The sequence below is a fragment of the Heteronotia binoei genome, chromosome 12 (assembly GCF_032191835.1).
Source record: "Heteronotia binoei isolate CCM8104 ecotype False Entrance Well chromosome 12, APGP_CSIRO_Hbin_v1, whole genome shotgun sequence".
Taxonomy (NCBI): Eukaryota; Metazoa; Chordata; class Lepidosauria; order Squamata; family Gekkonidae; genus Heteronotia; species Heteronotia binoei.
Genome location: NC_083234.1, coordinates 73,963,977 through 73,980,436, shown reverse-complemented (window position 1 = coordinate 73,980,436; position 16,460 = coordinate 73,963,977). Strand labels below are relative to the sequence as shown.

The window sequence follows — 16,460 nt, the reverse complement described above, 5'->3', positions numbered from 1 at the left end:
CTGCCATCAAGTACTTAGACTCAGCAGTCTTAAGGAGATCCCTATCCCCCTCTGCTGGTCATGTAAACTCCAAATGTGAAGTGCCACAGCCTGCTTTTAGCCTCCCCCTGGTGAGCCTGTAAGCCAGGATCACAGCTCTGAAAGCCAAGGAGTCTGGCTCTGATGGCACTGCTGTTCCTGAATTCACACAGGAATATACCTGCATATCTCAAGCTCCTAGTACTCCCTCGGTAAGACTCTTGCATTTGTCTGCATGTCCTAAGCTCTGCTCACGACCTGAGTTCGATCCCCGGTGGAAGCTGGATTTTCAGGTAGCCGGCTCGAGGTTGACTCAGCCTTCCATCCTTCCGAGGCCGGTAAAATGAGTACCCAGCTTGCATGGGGGGAAAGTGTAGAGGACTGGAGAAGGCAATGGCAAACCATCCCGCAAAAAGTCTGCCGTGAAAACGTTGTGAAAGCAACGTCACCCCAGAGTCGGAAACGACTGGTGCTTGCACAGGGGACCTTGCCTTTCTCTCCCCCTTGTCAAATTTGTTGTGCCTTCTGGACTCATCACTAATGGCCTCCTTTCCTCATTACTATGACAACCATCTTCCTTGATGCCACTTGTGAAGGGAGGCCTCTCTCTTTCAGTTCCGTTACCTTTATTGGCATAAGATACATTTCAGTCAGATGAACTTTAATAAGGGTACTGTTTTATGGTTAAGACACTTAACGCAGTATAAAATACATTATAAAATTAGTCCTAAGTTAATTTAAGAATGTCACTATGTATATAAACAGCTGCTTGAAGAAACCTAGCCACAGTTTCAGTGACATTTATTTCAGAGTTATTGAGAAGAAATAATAGTTTGTAGGAAGCAGATAAATTAGAGATGCAGCTTAAAATCAGAGATAAAATACTCTGCCGAATGTTAGAATAACAGCATTCCATTAAGACAAGCAAAACTGTTTCTGCAGATCCACTTAGACAAGGGCACTGTCTGTTGGGAAAAGGAATGCCACTAAACCTTCCAGTTAAAAATTGCTGAGGGAAGGGCATTGAATCTGGCTAGTGAAAAGGCCTCTCTAAAATCTGCTTCCTTCCTCCTGTCCTGGGATCATCTTTGCCTCAGTGCCTTGCCTCCTGCCCACAGTGCCCATTAATTATTTATTTGATTAGATTTTAAACCAGGGGTGTCGAACTCATTTGTTATGAGGGTTGGATCTGACATTATTATTATTATATTGGATTTATATCCTGCCCTCCACTCTGAAGAGTCTCAGAGCGGCTCACAATCTCCTTTACCTTCCTCCCCCACAACAGACACCCTGTGAGGTGGATGGGGCTGAGAGAGCACTCCCAGAAGCTGCCCTTTCAAGGACAGAGTCTCAGAGCAGCCTGCAATCTCCTTTCCCTTCCTCCCCCGCAACAGACACCCTGTGAGGTGGGTGGGGCTGAAAGGGCTCTCACAGCAGGTGCCCTTTCAAGGACAACTCTGTGAGAGCTTTGGCCCAAGGCCATTCCAGCAGCTGCAAGTGGAGGAGGTGGGGAATCAAACCCGGTTCTCCCAGATAAGAGTCCACTCACTAAACCACTACACCATAAATGAGACCTTGTCAGGCTAGGCAGGCAGTGTCTGGCTGGGCCATGTGTGTACCTATTTAAGATTAGGTAGCAAAGATATAGACTTTTTAAAGGACACAAATACAACTAAAGATTTTTTTTTAAAAAAAACTTAAAATAAAGCATGCTTAAAACATTATCACTTGTTGGTCTTAAAGGCGCTTTCTTTGTATTTCTCCCATGGGATCAAGGGGACGCTCTGGCTCTTTCGCTCCTTCCCCAGGGGACCAGGAGGGGGAAGAGTCTTAACCAATGGAGAAAATTGAGGTTTTGCTCTGTAGCTCCTGTGTGATTGAGCAAGTCTTGAAAAGCAAGTTGAGATGCAGAAGGAAGCAAGAGAGAGGGAGAAGGAAGCAGACAAGAGCCAGTTGCTTGGGGGCCTGATTCAGCCCCCGGGCCGCATGTTTGACACCCCTGTTTTAAACCGCCCTCTCCTGTCAAGGCAAGACTCGGGACAGTGTACAACATAATAAAATAACACAATCCACAATAAAACACAGCAGTTATCTACAAGGATGACACTAAGAATTTCAGCAGAGTCATTGCCTTACAGGGAGGAGCGGAGTGGGAGTGCCAGAACCAAAGGCCTGGTGGAACACCTCTGCCTTACAGGCCCTGTGGAACTGCATCAAATCCTGCAGGGCATGGACATTACTTGGCAGAGTTCCACCAGGACAGAAAATGCCCTGGCTCTGGCTGAGGTCAATCCCTGGCTGGTGGCCACCTCTAAATTCTGATCCACTGAGCGTGATGCTCTTCTGGGGTATAGCGGGAGAGGCGGTCCTGAAGATCTGTGGGCCTCTGCAACCTCCGCCTCCATCCTCTCCTTTTATCAAGCCTAGTCCCCTCCCTTGACTTGATCGCCTTGTTCTCTGTGATCTGCACGGCCCCTACTATATTACTGCTGCTAAATGAACTTTGAAATAGCAGCTGTTCCCCTTCCATAGAGCTAAACCACTCATGTAGACAAGTGGGAAGGGCATTCCCATGGACACCACCATGTCCCAAGGCAGCTTCAAGAGCATGCCACAGCACCTGTGTTATGGAATGGGTGCTTGGAAACTCCACGGTCACCGTGGCAATGTGGTTCTCACTCCCTCATACCCTTCCCTACATTTAGAGTCCTGTCCCCACACCCCAGTTACTGGATTTTTAACAAAGTATTATGGAATAATCTATCAGAAGGGACTTGCACCATTTTCTTCTGTTACTGTGCTTGAGAGCTGCCTTTCTCCCTCTTCGAGATGCTCTGTCTTCTAAAGCGAGTGATGCTCTCGGGCTCAATTATCACCCTCCCCAAAGCAATCACGGTACTTAAAAAAGCAACTTGTAAGGAAAGAAAGAAATATCATCTGGTTCATATGATCAGTTTGATGTGGAGAGCCAGTTTGGTGCAGTGGTAGCCAGTTTGGTGCAGTGGTTAAGTGTGCGGACTCTTATCTGGGAGAACCAGGTTTGATTCCCCACTCCTCCACTTGCACCTGCTGGAATGGCCTTGGGTCAGCCATAGCTCTGGCAGAGGTTGTCCTTGAAAGGGCAGCTGCTGTGAGAGCCCTCTCCAGCCCCACCCACCTCACGGGGTGTCTGTTGTGGGGGAGGAAGGTAAAGGAGATTGTGAGCCACTCTGAGACTTTTCGGAGTGGAGGGCGGGATATAAATCCAATATCTTCTTCTTCTTCTTCAATATACACAGGTGGTCAAGTGTGGTCTTAAACCCCATTCTCTGCATCTTTCCCCCTAAATTAGTGTCAGAAAACATTCTGATGAACGTATGAAGCTGTGCAATGCAAGTACTAAGCCAGACTGGCCAATGGTTTGATTCACTACCTGGCAGTGGCTCTCCAAGGCTGCAGGCAGAGAAGGGTCTTTCCCAACACGAGACACCTGAGAACCTGTATTAGCTGGAGATGCTAAGAATCAGACCTGGGACCTAACACATTTCAATCAGGCGCTCCATCACTTAGCTATGGCCCTTCTCCTGGGGATGCAATGCTCACCTTCATCTCCTCCTTGTCCTGAGCCAGCCTGCTGATGTACTCCTCTTTCTCCCGGTGGCGCTGCTTTAGAATAGCCCTTTGACTCTGGTACAAGGCAATGTATTCCCCTGGAAGACAGGAGAGGCACACGAGGCAGGGCACGGTTATTCAGGAGGATGGCACTGAAACCGGACATGTTTGCCTTCATAGATTCATCAGCAAACTGCTAGCAAGTTCAGCAAAACCCACAGTCTGCAAGACAGCCTATGAGAAGAAGTTTCATGCGCTACTGGCCAAATTCACAAATTCTGCAACGCCCAAACTTTACTTCTAACTAGAAAATGCCAGGCATAGCTCTGGAATTCTGTACGCTTGAGCACATATCGTGTGGCGGGAAGACTCTAAGTACTTTTCTTCCGTGCCTGCTTTGTTCCGGAGAAACACGGAGGGAGGGGCTGGAACAAGGGCAGAAAAGACAACAAGGCTGGCACTGTTTTAAAATTTGCTCGAAGCTGTGTGTGTCTGGAGAGGGGCTGAGAGAATATGAAGGTGACACAAAGGGAAAATGTATGAGAAGGTGCAGGGATCCTGTTCCTCTTGACCACTGGAAGCTCCCACTCCGTTCGCTACCTGTTTTTCCTTTGTAACCATGAGGACTAGAATGCTTAGCATTTTTTAGAAATATAAAAACAGATATCTTCAGAATGGCAGAGGAGCTTATTGTGTTACTCTAAAAAGCATGATAAAGTGTGGCATCATTGGATCCACACAGGCCTTTCCTTGCAGCAGAATAGGATGTCGAAAAGGGCCTGAATTCATCTCACCTATGGTGTCTGTTTCTCCAGATAACTGAATGCAACGATGTTCCAGCTCATCCACTCGGTCCTTCAGCTCTGCCTTCTCACGCATCAACTCTGTGAAACGGGACTAAAAGCACAGTAACTATGAGCCACTGGAGTTATTAGGGAGAAAAACCAGGGAAGCAGTTGAGAGACTCAATGTTCCCTCTAAGCTCCACAGTGTTGTGAGCAAAAATTCCACCTTGTGAGTTTAAATAATTAGTAGCATTAAAGTTGTGAGTCTACTTTTGAGTATCCTATAAATTAGTTTAGAGTATTTCTGTAATCTTGCAAAAATTTCAGAATTCTTTGAAACTGTATTTTAATGATAATTTAAACATGAGAAAGCAAACAAGTCCAATTTCATCACATAAAATGTTCTCTATGAGGGTAGATCAGGCCTCTGGAGAACAGGTCTGCCCACCCCCTTCCATTATATTGGTAGACCTAGTCTTGGACCATCACCCCGCATTGAGCCTTAGAAAACATAACAGCAATTTTTTGGGGTGGGGGGTGGGGAGGAGAACTCTCGCAGTCTATCTACTTTGTTGTGGGTTCTTTAGTGAAATATGACAAATTTACAGGTCACGTAAAACAGAGGTGGAACTGTCAGAACCTTGCCTAACCTAACAAACAGGAAGTTACTTAAATGTTATCAACCTGCCCAAACTTCTTATTTATTCGAATATTATATCTCAGCTTACAAATCATACTGAAACACATAATAGGTGTGTGCAAAAAAAATATTATTTTTTTCCTTGCTCCATCATAGCCTATGGGAACCATTACAGTCAATAGGTCTCATAAGCTATAATGGAGAATCAATCTGTGGGTATTGGGGCCGGGGGGGGGGGGGCTTTGTTTTCACGTAGAGGCTGGTGCCTCTTCTCAAACCCTCCCCCAAAGTTTAAAAAAGATTGGACCAGGGGGGTCCAATTCTATGGGCCCCAGAAGAAGGTGCCCTCATCCTCCATTGTTTCCAATGGAGGGGAAAATGCTTGAGTTGGAAGCTAAAATCCCTGAGCAGCAAGCTAAAATTTTGTGCATCAGTGCCCCTTCGCACAACTTAAAAGGAACACTGGCTGAGACCCTCGCTGCTTCTGGCAAGACGGAAGCAAAAAAAGGCAGCTCCTCTCTGCTTGACAGGGAGAAAAGTCCTTTTGCTTCTCTTGGAAGCTACAAAGTCTTCCATTCCTGGAAGTCCAGAAGCAGCAAAAACCACCTGCTGCTTAGGCAGGTCTAGTGCTCTCTCCACTGCTTTCCATGGGGAAACATTATTACAGAACTCCAAGTTCAAAGACTTCAAGGCAAGTCAACACATTTATGTCTGGTTGCATAACTCTCTCAAGACAGATATTCAACAATTCTCAAAATAGATTCCTTAAAACTCCTCTTCGCCTCTCAAAAATTCAACCAAATGTGTTAACACCACCAAAGTGCAGTTATTTACGGAACCGTTTTCAGGTAGAGCTGCTACTTTGCTTCATTCTGCCTGCCAAATGTTTGATTTTTAAAAAGCAGGAAAATTGGGCATGCTGAAAGCTGACCCAGTGCTTTTACAGCTGTCTTTGGGGAAGCAGGAAGCAGGAGAACAGCATGGCAGGTGGCCCCACCTTGCTGAACCTACAATCTGAGAACATCAATGTACATCACCACAAAATGGCTGCCATGGTGCCTGGGGGCCAATCACAAAACGTTGGGAGGCTCCATGCCAAATGCCCTCCAGTGACAAAGGTGGCTCTTTCTTAGTGGGCCCTCCCTGCAGACACAAAGTTGAGCTCTTCTGAAACACCTCCTGCTCCGATGAGGGGGAGGAAACTTAGAACTAACTTGCTCTGGGGAAGAGATGCTTTGTGGGAAAAGGCAGTGGGCACCAGGAAGCATGCTGGCTGACACCACGGCTCCTATGGGCACCACACTGAGGATCACTGGTTGCTATGGCATAAAGGTAAATGATCCACTCAAAAGCTTTCAGGACAAAGAAGGCAGGCAGGCCATAACATGACATCAACTGACTGATGTAGGGAGAAGAACACACCAGCATGATACAACTCAAAAAATCAGAGGGGGATGCAAAAGACATTCATAATTACTTCAACAGACATGGTTGTCACATAAACCTCTTCATTAAGTGTAGGAATGCTTTATGCACAAACTAGAGTTTTGCCACCTGTCTACAGCTAGCACATCTGTGCATTCACAGCCCCATGCACCAAACAGTCACCTGCAGCTTCTCCATCGCATTCTTTAAGGCTTCGTGAACCTCTACTGGAACAGAATCTGCAACAGAACCTGGAAAAGAGGAGGCAACTGGATGAGAAACTGCAGAAGGGATAACCTTGTGGCGCCACCTGCGGGGTTGGGCCCCTGCCTGCCTGGCCAGCCTTCCGATTTCCCTGCTTGAACATGCAGATCCAGACAGTAACACCTACCTGCTCCTGATGCAACATGCAGCTGCTGCTCTTGCCTCAGAGTGGCTATCTGCTGCAGGAGGCCTTTGCACTGCCTCTTCTGCTCAGTCAGCTGCTGCCTCATCTCCTCCCGCTCCTTCTCCACTTGGGACACGGAAGACGTCAAGAAAGCAACCTAAGGCACAATTCCACATGCTGTCGGTTAGCCTGAATGTGGCATTAAAACAGTCACCTGGCCTCCCAGGAAGAATTACATCTGCTTTATACAAAGGTAGTCACAGCACACTCTCATCAACACCAACTTCTCTGTCATTCCTTCCTCCAAGGCTTCCCTGCACAGCTCTCCAATTAGTAATTATGACACTGTTTTTTTGGGTGGTGATGGTGGTGGTGGAATTATGTTCCAGGCCCTCATTAGGAATTTCTTAAAAGTGCACGCATACACGAGTGCAAAGGAATGGGAGAATTCTTGTCTTCACAAGATTGGCTAATTCTGAGAAGACAGGAGCCTCTTTTTCTGCAGCCACGTGCCAACTCCAGCTTCCATGCACAACAAAGGGGGGGGGGAGAAAGAGCAGGTATATGCTTCCTAGGAAAGCCCCTGAGGGAAGCTGGCTATGTGGGTGGGAGGTCCTGTACTGATGCTAACCAGCACTGCGCCATTCATGCACATCTAAGCTCTAGAGTTCAGAAGAATCGAAAGAACCAAATCTTAAATTCGTAAGAATTTCACCATTCGTAACTGTTACAACATTTAGCATTTCTTATTCAGGAACCTGCTAATATGACAACCGTACTTTGTTGCTCTTAAAAGGTGCCACTGGACTCAGACTTTGCTCTATTGCTTCAGACCAAGCAGCTACACTCACCTGAAGTGAAAGCTTTAACAGCTAGTAAGGTAACATCAACATTAAAACAGTACAGAGATAGCAAACAGGTTGCTGCACACAACAGATCAAAACAGCACTTCAAAGGCCAGGAGTAAAAACAGCACTTAAAACAGCCAAACAGCAGTAAAAAAGGTCACCAAGTGAGATCATGGGAGGAGATAAATCCAACTAGGATACAAAAAGGCTTAAAATACAGGAGGAAATATCCCACTTGTAAGACCAGCAATGAAGGAAGTTGCTAGGAACGCTGTGACAATTCATTACACTGCTCTGTCTCTCCATACAGAATTCTGATAGTGGGGAGGGGCTGAGGCTCAGAGGCAGAACATGTTCTGCATGCTGGAAGTCCCAGGTTCAGTCCCTGACATCTCCAAAAGGAGCCAGGAAAGACCTTGGAGAGCTGCTATGAGTAAAAAAAGACAACTGTGATAAACCAATTAGTTTTCCCAGTTCAAGGCAGCGGCATATGTTTCCAAATTCTCCTTCGTCTGAGGCTGCTTATCTCACCCAGCTAAAAATTTTGTATGCTGGAGTGTTTATGGAAAGCAGGACGGCTGGTGGCTAGGACTTACCATCTCTTCTCTGTCTTCAAACTCCTCTGGGATGATGAGTGAAGTCTTCAAGTCCTCAACCGTCTCCTCTTCAGCTTCCACTCCATCTCCTGTATAAAAAGAAGACTGCAGATTTAGACCCCGCCCTTCTCTCTGAATCAGAGACTCGGAGCGGCTTACAATCTCCTATATCTTCTTCCCCCACAACAGACACCCTGTGAGGTGGGTGGGGCTGAGAGAGCTCTCCCAGAAGGTGCCTTTTCAAGGACAACTGCGAGAGCCATGGCTAACCCAAGGCCATGCCAGCAGCTGCCAGTGGAGGAGTGGGGAATCAAACCCTGTTCTCCCAGATAAGAGTCCGCACACTTAACCACTACACCAAACTGGCTCTCTCTAAGCAAAAGCAGAGGCACAGAGCTGGAATTATCCTTCCAGGATCAGCCCTACCACGGCCCCTGCTAATGAACAGCCTGCTCACCTTCTGCCCTGGGCAACATCTTTGCGTCTAGTTCTGCCATGAGCTGGCTGACATGGCTCTGCAGCTCTCTGTTTTCTTTGGCAATTCTCTCCAGGCTTTCCTTCAAGAGAGAGAGAAAAAGAGAACATTGTAATAAATACTCCCCAGCCTTCAGAATGCTGATGAGACTACTAGCTAACAAAGCTGTATGTGTTTCCTTGCATTGGCAGCAGAACAGCACAGGTCCTGACCTGAAAAAAAACCAAACGATTAGAAAGCTTCATCGTTTCACTAACCCAGAATCTAAAGTCTGGCATTCCAGTATGCCAAGCTTCTACAGGGCATCCCAGCTTTCCTCCCCATAAAATCTGGGCCACGTCTGGCCAAATCCAAAACAGCACACCTAGAGTTCCACAAGTCACAGGATGGCATGCCAATCTGCAAGTATTCCCAATACCTAATCAAATTCGCCTGTTGTAGACTCTAGGTGGCTGATACACACCCTCAGCAAAAAGCCAGTACTGATCTCGACCCTGACATTCTGCCCACTGCGCAGACAGAAGCCACCTGGGTGCCCCCAGTATTAACATCCGCAGTCCAACCCTGTGGCCCTCACCTTGGCTTGCTGCAGCTCTTTGAAGTGCATCTCTGCTGTCACTTTGCCCTGGACCTCCTCGTGCTGCAAGCGGTCCATGAGCTGCATCTGAAGAAGATACTGTTTGTGCAACTCCTCCTTCTCACTGGCTAGGTGCTGGTATGCTGCTGTGTACTGCTGGAGGTGGCTGTAGTACTGATCCCGCTGCTCCTGGAGGGCCTGGGTTTCTTCCGTTTTTTGATCCACCTGGGCAAAGCAAGAACCAGCCTATTACCTCTAACCTGGAAGCAGCAAGAGCTACATATTCCCTCTTCCCCATCTGGTCTCACAGCAAGAAAGGAAGGCTACACATGAAGGAAGTAAGGGAATGAATGTGTCAGCATGCAGGAGGGACACAAATGGGGTTCATGCCAAATTAGCAATCAGTTTAGTGAAGCTTAGTGAGTGGGAGCTGAACTCTTCGGCTATCTGCTCACTTCCACCTGCAGAGCTCAAAGTATTTTATTAATTTTATTTCATTTATACCCCACCTTTCTCCTCAATGGGGACCCAAAGCAATTGACACAGTTCCCTTTTCCTAAAAGGCAGGTAGGAAAAATAGCCTGTTATGATGCAGAGTTCCAGGGCTTTTTTTGTAGTAGGAACTCCTTGGCATATTAGGCCACACTCCTCTTATGTAGCCAATCCTCCAAGGGCTTACAGAGCTCTCAGTGCAGAGCCTACTGTAAGCTTTTAGAGGATTGGCTACATCAGGGGTGTGTGGCCTAATATGCAAAGGAGTTCCTGCTACAAAAAAAGCCCTGCCGAGTTCCATGATTTGTGACATGAGGGTGTTTCTGTATACAGGACTCTGGGAAGCCACAGGCTGGATCTTGAAAGCAAAGTTCCTTCATTCAGGAGGCCACAGCAAGTTCTGAACAGAACACCCTGTGAAGTACAGACTGCCACAAAACACGCTGAAACAACTCTGCCCACTCTTCCCCTTGCTGCTCTGATAGCTGGAACTGCTTCACAGAACACCTCGATGAACCTACCTGCCTTCCTATTCCTTCACATCCCCCTTCTCCAACTCTCTTCCCACAAATTTTGTTAAGTCTTTACACCACTGCTGGACTCTTGCTCTTTTCTGCTGCTGCAGAGAGGCTAACACGGCTGCCCATTTCGATCTTTTCCTGCAGTCTTTGTCACAACCCAGTAGCCTTCAAACCCTGGCCAGAATGACTGAGGCACTCTTCTCCTGTTACTTTTGCTGCCATCTTCCTCCCCCACGCCACTTTTAATCTATAATGTATTTTAAACAATCCCTCTCATGGATTGCTGCCTTGTCGTGGCGAGAGGGCTTGCACGGTTCAATGAGGCTGTGGGCTATGCCATGCAGGGCCACCCAAGATGGACCGGCCACAGCTGAGAACCCAGACTAAATGTGATCCACTGGAGAAGGAAATGGCAAACCACTCCAGTATCCTTGCCAAGAAAACCCCATGAACATAAACAAAAGGCTAAAAGATATGCCCCTCAGCTCAGAAGGTGCCCAATATGCTACTGGGGAAGAGCGTTCAAGTAACCACAGAGAGAGTGAAGCGGCTGGGCCAAAGCCGAAAGCACCCTCAGCCGTGGATGTATCTGATGGTGAAAGAACAGTCCGATGCTGCAAAGAACAATACTACATGGAATGTGGAATGTAAGATCTATGAATCAAGGTAAGCTAGATGTGGTCAAACAAGAGAGGGCAAGACTGAACATTGACATCTTGGGAATCAGTGAACTAAAATGGACGGGAATGGGTGAATTTAACTCAGAGGATCATTACATCTATTATTGCGGCCAAGAGTCCCATAGAAGAAATGGTGTGGCCTTTATAGTTAACAAGAGAGTGAGGAAGGCAGTAATGGGATACAATCTCAAAAATGACAGAACGGTCTTGGTCCGTATCCAAGGTAAACCATTCAGTATCACAGTAATCCAAGTCTATGCCCCAACCACTGATGCAGAAGAGGCTGAAGTGGACCAGCTCTATGAAGATCTACAACACCTTCTAGAATTAACACCAAAAAAAGATGTCCTCCTCATCATAGGGGACTGGAATGCCAAAGCAGGAAGTCAAAAGGTGACCAGAACAACTGACAAGTTTGGCCTTGGAGAACAAAATGAAGCCGGGCAAAGGCTAATAGAGTTTTCTCAAGAGAACAAGCTGGTCATAGCGAACACCCTCGTCCAACAACCTAAAAGGCGACTCTACACGTGGACATCACCTGATGGGCAACACAGAAATCAGATTGCTTATACACGCTGCAGTCAAAGATGGAGAAGCTCCTTACAGTCAGCAGAAACAAGACTTGGAGCTGACTGCGGCTCAGATCATGAGCTACTCATCACAAAATTCAGGCCTAAACTGAAGAAAACTGGGGAAGCCATTAGGCCATTCAGGTTTAACCTTGATCACATCCCTTATGAATATACAGTGGAGGTGAAGAATAGGTTTAAGGAACTAGAGTTGATAAGAGTGCCTGAAGAACTATAGACGGAGGTTCGTGACATTGTACAGAAGGCAGCAATCAGCACCATCCCAAAGAAAAAGAAATGCAAGAAAGCAAAGTGGCTGTCTGATGAGGCTTTACAAATAGCTGAGGAAAGAAGGAAAGCAAAAGGCAAAAGTGAAAAGGAAAGATTCACCCAACTGAATGCAGATTTCCAGAGAACAGCAAGGAGAGATAAGGAGGTCTTTTTGAAGGAATAATGCAAAGCAATAGAGGAAAATAATAGAATGGCAAGGACAAGATATCTCTTCAAGAAAACTGGAGAAATCAAGGGAACGTTTCATGCAAAGATGGCCATGATAAAGTACAAAAATGGTAGGGACCTAACAGAAGCAGAAGAGATCAGGAAGAGGTGGCAAGAATACACAGAAGAATTATACAAGAGGGATCTCAATGTCCCAGACAGCCATGACAGTGAAATCGATGACCTTGAGCCAGACATCATGGAGAGTGACGTCAAACAGCCTTTAGAAAGCATTACTAACAACAAAGCGAACAGAGATGATGGTATCCCAGTTGAGCTATTCAAAGTCCTAAAAGATGTTGTTAAAGTGATGCACACATTATGTCAACAAATTTGGAAAACACAACAGTGGCCACAAGATTGGAAAAGATCGGTTTATCTTCCAATTCCAAAGAAGGGTAATGCCAAGGAATGTTCAAACTATCACACCATTGCACTCATTACACATACCAGCAAGGTCATGTTAAAGATCCTACAAGCCAGGCTTCAGCAGTATGTAGATCAGGAACTACCAGAAGTTCAAGCTGGGTTTCGGAGAGGTAGAGGAACTAGAGATCAAATTGCCAACATTCGATGGATTATGAAGAAAGCACGGAAGTATCAGAAAATCATCTGTTTCTGCTTCATTGACTATGCTAAAGCCTTTGATTGTGTGAATCACAACAAACTGTGGCAAGTCTTCAAAGAGATGGGAGTACCAGACCACCTCACATGTCTCCTGAGAAACCTGTATAAGGGTCAAGAAGCAACGTTCAGAACGGGATATGGAACAACTGATTGGTTTAGAATAGGAAAAGGAGTTTGACAAGGATGTATATTGTCACCCTGTTTATTTAATTTATATGCAGAGTACATCATGCGGAATGCTGACCTGGATGAAGCACAAGCCGGAATTAAGATTGCCAGGGAAAACATCAACAACCTCAGATATGCAGATGACACTATTCTAGTGGCAGAAAGTGAGGAGGACCTAAAGAACCTCTTGCTGAGGGTGAAAGAGGAGAGCACAAAAGTAGGCTTGAAACTCAACATAAAAAAAACTAAGATGATGGTATCCGGCCCCATCACACCTTAGCAAATAGAAGGGGAAGACATGGAAGTAGTGACAGACTTCACATTTCTGGGATCCAAGATCACTGCAGATGGTGACTGTAGCCATGAAATTAAAAGACGTTTGATCCTTGGGAGGACAGCTATGGTGAACCTGGGCAATATAATAAAAAGTAGAGACATCACCCTGCCAACAAAAGTCCATATAGTCAAAGCAATGGTATTCCCAGTAGTAATGTATGGCTGTGAGAGCTGGACCATAAGGAAGGCCGAACGCAGAAGAATAGATGCTTTTGAGATGTGGTGCTGGAGAAGACTTGAGAGTCCTTTGGACTGCAAGAAGATCAAATCAGTCAGTTCTAAGGGAAATCAGCCCAGACTGTTCACTGGAAGGTCAGATGCTGAAGCTGAAGCTCAAATACTTTGGCCACCAAATGAGAAGGGAGCACTCCCTGGAGAAGATCCTGATGCTAGGAAAGATAGAAGGCAAAAGAAGAAGGGAATGGCAAAAGATGAGATGGCTGGACAGTGTTACTGACGTAACAAACACAAATTTGAACAGACTTCGGAGGATGGTGGAAGACAGGAGGGCCTGGCGTGACTTTGTCCGTGCGGTTGCAAAGAGTCGGACTCGACTGTGCAACTGAACAACAACAGGCTGCCTTCACACCCAAACTGGGTTGTTCCTCCCCAGGGCAGCAAACTTCAAAAAAGTTAAAGCTTTCAAAACAGTATTTAAAATAAGCTCTATATATTTCAACAATTCAATAAGAATACAGACACACAACTACACAACCAAGGAGGAATACCAGTAAGAGCTACTGGGGGTATATCAAATGAAACAGTCTTCGCTCACTGGTAGAAGACAACGATAGAGAAAGATTAATCGCCCTGGGAGGGAGCGCCCAAATTTCAGCCCCACGACAGAGAAAGCCCTTTCTTTATGTTTAGCCTCAGATGGCAGAGCTGCCTGAAGCAGGGCCTCCAAAGATGACAGGAATGGACGGGTAAGTTCATACGGACGGAGGAGGTCAATATAAATAACCACCCTGAATTGAGGCTGGATGCAAACTAGGAGGCACTGAAGCCAGAACAAGCCTGGAGTGATACTGTCTCTATAACCCGCCCCAGTCAACATTCCGGCTGCAGCATTCTGTACCAACTGTAGCTTCTGGACAGTCTTCATGGGCAGAGGACGCCGCATGAAGCCAATCTAGATATTACCAGGGCATGCCCTATGGTGGCGAGATCTCTCCTGCCCAGGAAGGGCTGCAGCTGGCTCACCAGTCGAAGCTGCTGGAAGGCACTCATGGCCACCACTAAGAACAGGAGGACTGGGTCCAGGAGCACTCCCAGGCTACGAACCTACTCCAGTACGGTGAGTGAAACCCCTTCCAGAACAGGAAATATCCCATTCCTGGGTCAAACCTTCCCCCACCAGAAGCACTTCCATGTTGCCAGGATGAAGTTTCAGCTTGCTAGCACCCACCTACCCCAAAACTGACTCCAGGCACGTTTTAAACTGTAAGCTCTGCAGTGCAGGGACTTTCCTTCCGCTGATTACTCTATAAAGTGCCTTCCACAGAGAAGGCCCTATGTGTCCGCAGCCTCCACAAACTCAGCATCTTCACTGTTTTTAGCAGACTTTGGTATTATTAGGCACTGAGGGGGGAAGCACACATGGAGAACTTGGTGCTTCTCAGCATCCATCCTGCCTGTGAGAGGCTCCTGGCATCCATCACCCACAGTATAAAGCAGCATTACCATCTCCTTGAACTCCGCCAGCTTCTCTTGTAGCTCCCCGATCTTTTTAGCCAGCTCCTTCTTCACGTGCTGTTCAGACTGCAAGGCACTAGTCACCTCCATGTTCTCATTGGTCTGCGAAGAAACAATGCAGGTCAAGAGGGGAGAGAACCAAAACCTTCCCAGTGGTTTAAAAAGAAACGGAGGGAGGGGAGGGGATGCACTTTTTTTTACTGTTAAAGGGCTATGAATATTCTTGCCAAAGTTTGGACATGTTGGGAGCAGCCTAGGATGAAGTAAAGATGCTTGGAAATGGAAGAGAGTGAAACTAACCAGTTTAATGGCTGGAAGGCATCTCTGCACCTGCCCCGCTGTTAGGCTGAAATGGCTCCAAGCCATTTCACAATCCTTTTTACTCCCCACCCCTAGAAGCAGGGGAGCGAATCCTGTTGTGAAATAGCTGCTGGCCGTTTAAGCCTTAAGAAGTATTAAAACATCAGAGGAAACCACCAGAATCTAATCAATAATAAGAGTTTCTTTATTCCAAACACTCCAGTAGTATGTCAACAAATTCTTCTAATTCATATCGTGAGCCCACAGCAACGGCTCACCCACTTAAATCTGACAGCCTGACTGGCCGCTGATCAGCTGTTAAGTTTAAACGGCTGCAAGCCATTCTCCACAGCTGCTATTCAATGTTGCTATTTGAATCTGAATAAAAGCCAAATAATTTCAGCATTTTTTCAGGATCATCTATACGGTAGCCACATAGCTTCTCACAGTTGCTTTCAGCTTACAAAATACTAAATAAATACTGAATTTTTCCATTCGGGTTAAACCAAATGCACACCCCTATTTGCTTTATCTAAAACAAGAAAATGCAAAGAATAAGGAAGAAAAAAGTGCAAACATCCTTCAATGCAGGTGGAGAAAGCTCCAGAAGAGGTATGGCACAACTTTTAGTTACAACCGCTTGCTCTCAAAAAGAAAGGCTCATTCACACAGCTCATGCAAATTATGTCTATTCAGGTTTGCAAGCAAAAGTCTTTTCACGTTCTTCTCTCTACTCAGAAGAACCAGAAACTTGTTTTTTAGACAGTGTAAAATGGAATATACCCGTATATACTCGAGTATAAGCCGACCCGAATATAAGCCGAGGCTTCTAATTTTACCCCAAAAATCTGGGAAAACTTATTGACTCGAGTATAAGCCGAGGGTGGGCTTATACTCGGTAGTTACTGGTAAACCTATGGAGGGGCGCCTCCAGCCCCGGGTCGCCCGCGGTCCCCTCGCCCGGCCGCGCCGACAGCAACTCCCGCAACCCGGCCAGGCGCCGCTCCACTGGGCTGCACATGATCCTCCGCTCGCCAAAGCCGCCGCAGGAGCAGTTGCGGCGAGGGAGCGAGGAGGCTGCCGTCGAGGCAGAAGGAAGACGAGGAAGAAATGACGACGGCGCCTGGCCAGCCCGAGCCAGATCTGCCGCCTCCAGCACCTGAGGAGCCACTGCGAACAGGGGTCCAGCCAGGAGCGGCTGCGGCTGGGAAGGGTCGGCGGCCGGTTC

General features: G+C 46.7%; 1 protein-coding gene across 4 annotated transcripts in view; it reads right to left on the bottom strand.

Moving 5' to 3' along the window:
- The window catches only part of GOLGA2 (golgin A2), a 48,624-nt gene that overhangs the window by 3,581 nt on the left and 28,583 nt on the right, over window positions 1–16,460 (bottom strand). For all 4 annotated transcript variants that reach the window (XM_060250500.1, XM_060250501.1, XM_060250502.1 and 1 more), the window contains 8 exons: window positions 14,921–15,034; window positions 9,347–9,571; window positions 8,752–8,851; window positions 8,295–8,383; window positions 6,854–7,007; window positions 6,646–6,713; window positions 4,407–4,509; window positions 3,604–3,710 (listed from right to left, as the gene is read on the bottom strand). In XM_060250500.1, coding sequence (XP_060106483.1) covers window positions 3,604–3,710; window positions 4,407–4,509; window positions 6,646–6,713; window positions 6,854–7,007; window positions 8,295–8,383; window positions 8,752–8,851; window positions 9,347–9,571; window positions 14,921–15,034 — 960 coding nt within the window. The remainder of the gene's footprint in view (window positions 1–3,603; window positions 3,711–4,406; window positions 4,510–6,645; window positions 6,714–6,853; window positions 7,008–8,294; window positions 8,384–8,751; window positions 8,852–9,346; window positions 9,572–14,920; window positions 15,035–16,460) is intronic.